Source organism: Halyomorpha halys, unplaced genomic scaffold (genome assembly GCF_000696795.3).
Source record: "Halyomorpha halys isolate HHAL.00 unplaced genomic scaffold, Hhal_1.1 Scaffold1333.1, whole genome shotgun sequence".
NCBI classification, from domain to species: Eukaryota; Metazoa; Arthropoda; class Insecta; order Hemiptera; family Pentatomidae; genus Halyomorpha; species Halyomorpha halys.
In genome coordinates this window covers 78,838-80,477 of record NW_027115221.1, presented here as the reverse complement: position 1 = coordinate 80,477, position 1,640 = coordinate 78,838, and the positions used below count along the sequence as shown (strand labels likewise).

Here is a 1,640-nt window from a genome sequence, read left to right as displayed (position 1 = left end):
GAAATTACAATACATTTAAGAAAAGATAGAAGTTAAAGATAAATATTAAAGAAAATTATTCATAAAGGAAATCAAAGGAAAAAACTCAAAACCGTCGTGCTACAATCGATGTTGAGAACCAACAACGAGAGAAGGAGAAGGAAGAAAACTTGGTTTTGGGCATTCGTTGCTTAGGGACGGGCGGGGAATGATGTTTCCTGGATGAGGAGGTCCTTATCATCTCTTGTACAGCTCAAGAGTTTTACAACTATTTATTTTCCGACGTTTCACCCCGCTTTGCAGGGCTTCATCAGGGCTAAAAAGATGGGCAGTAGCCAGTAGTCGTTAAACGGCTCGCTACCTCCTCCCCACTTCCGATTCATTGTTGCCTTCTGTTCAACCGTTCACTTTGAACAGGTAGGTTGTCCTGACTTGTTCTTTGCTCATTTATTATCATTTTAATATCATTATTATTTTTTTTATTTATAATTATTCTTTCAAGACGTTTATTTAATCTCTACTTTCTTCTTTTTTATTTTACATATTTTTAAAAAAATTTTTACTCTTGCCATTGTTACTTATTTTTATTCTTATCATTGTTTATTCAAGTTTATTTTATACTGATACTATTTTATGTCTTCCTTCCTTTATATGTAATTTCTTATCACTTTATTTTTACATAATATTTATCCTAGCTTACATTACCTTATTGTATCATATTGTTGTAATATTCTTTTTTTTTTGTATCTCTTTAGCCCTGATGAAGCCCTGCAAAGTGGGGCGAAACGTCGGAAAATAAATTGTTGTAAACTATTTTTGTTTCTCTTTTGACCGCAACCCTGACCATCTTCTTATATATCAATTTTTACGGTCAACTATATATACATATATAAAATATCAAATTCAATTTATTTTATTTTGATAGTTTTTGAATATTACAATATTTAATGCAAATATTTCTTTAGCCTACATACCTGGTATTTCTGGTGTCAATGCAACTCTAACAGTATTCAAAAGAGGATATTTGGGACCACACATTCCCTTGAAATCATCTAAATCAAGGGCCCATACCATAGCGCCTCCGAGTCTTTCTCTTTGCATGTACGTCATCTGAAGATAAAAAGTATTCATTAATAAATTATTAATGATATATAAGAGTAATATTAGTTTATTTCATTATATGACCTATACTTACAAAAAAAAAAATAATAATTGACTAAAGGTAAAAAATAAAGTGTTTTCAATACATATATTTATTCTATTTTTCTAGTAACTCTAAGGACTCTTGCTAACTCTAAGGACCCGAGTTCGAATCCGACTGGGCAGAAAATTGTTTTCTGTTACACTGTTGCTGTGAGTCAACTCCTGTGGGCTCTGACCAAATCACCTCCTTGCATAACCGTTGGTTTAGTAACAGTACTTCTTTACAAAGTACTGAACCTCTGACCCTCCATGGGTTGTAGTGATACAGATTTTAATTTTAATTTTAAATTTTTATAGAACTAATATACAATAAATAATATACAAAAATAGAATAAATATTGTAATATGCTCTTTTTGAGTAAATAGTATATTTTGATGTATAAAGGGTTTTTGATATGTTTTATTTTATGTATCATTTTAATATTGTTCATTTGTTTTGTTGAACCAAAAAGCAAGCT

General features: G+C 30.5%; 1 protein-coding gene across 1 annotated transcript in view; it reads right to left on the bottom strand.

Annotated features, from left to right (window-relative positions):
• The window catches only part of LOC106689338 (chitinase-3-like protein 1), a gene marked incomplete at its 3' end in the record, with an annotated part of 37,599 nt that overhangs the window by 7,180 nt on the left and 28,779 nt on the right, over nt 1-1,640 (bottom strand). Inside the window, exon 9 of the mRNA XM_067052285.1 lies at nt 954-1,089. Within this exon, the coding sequence (XP_066908386.1) occupies nt 954-1,089 (136 nt within the window). The remainder of the gene's footprint in view (nt 1-953; nt 1,090-1,640) is intronic.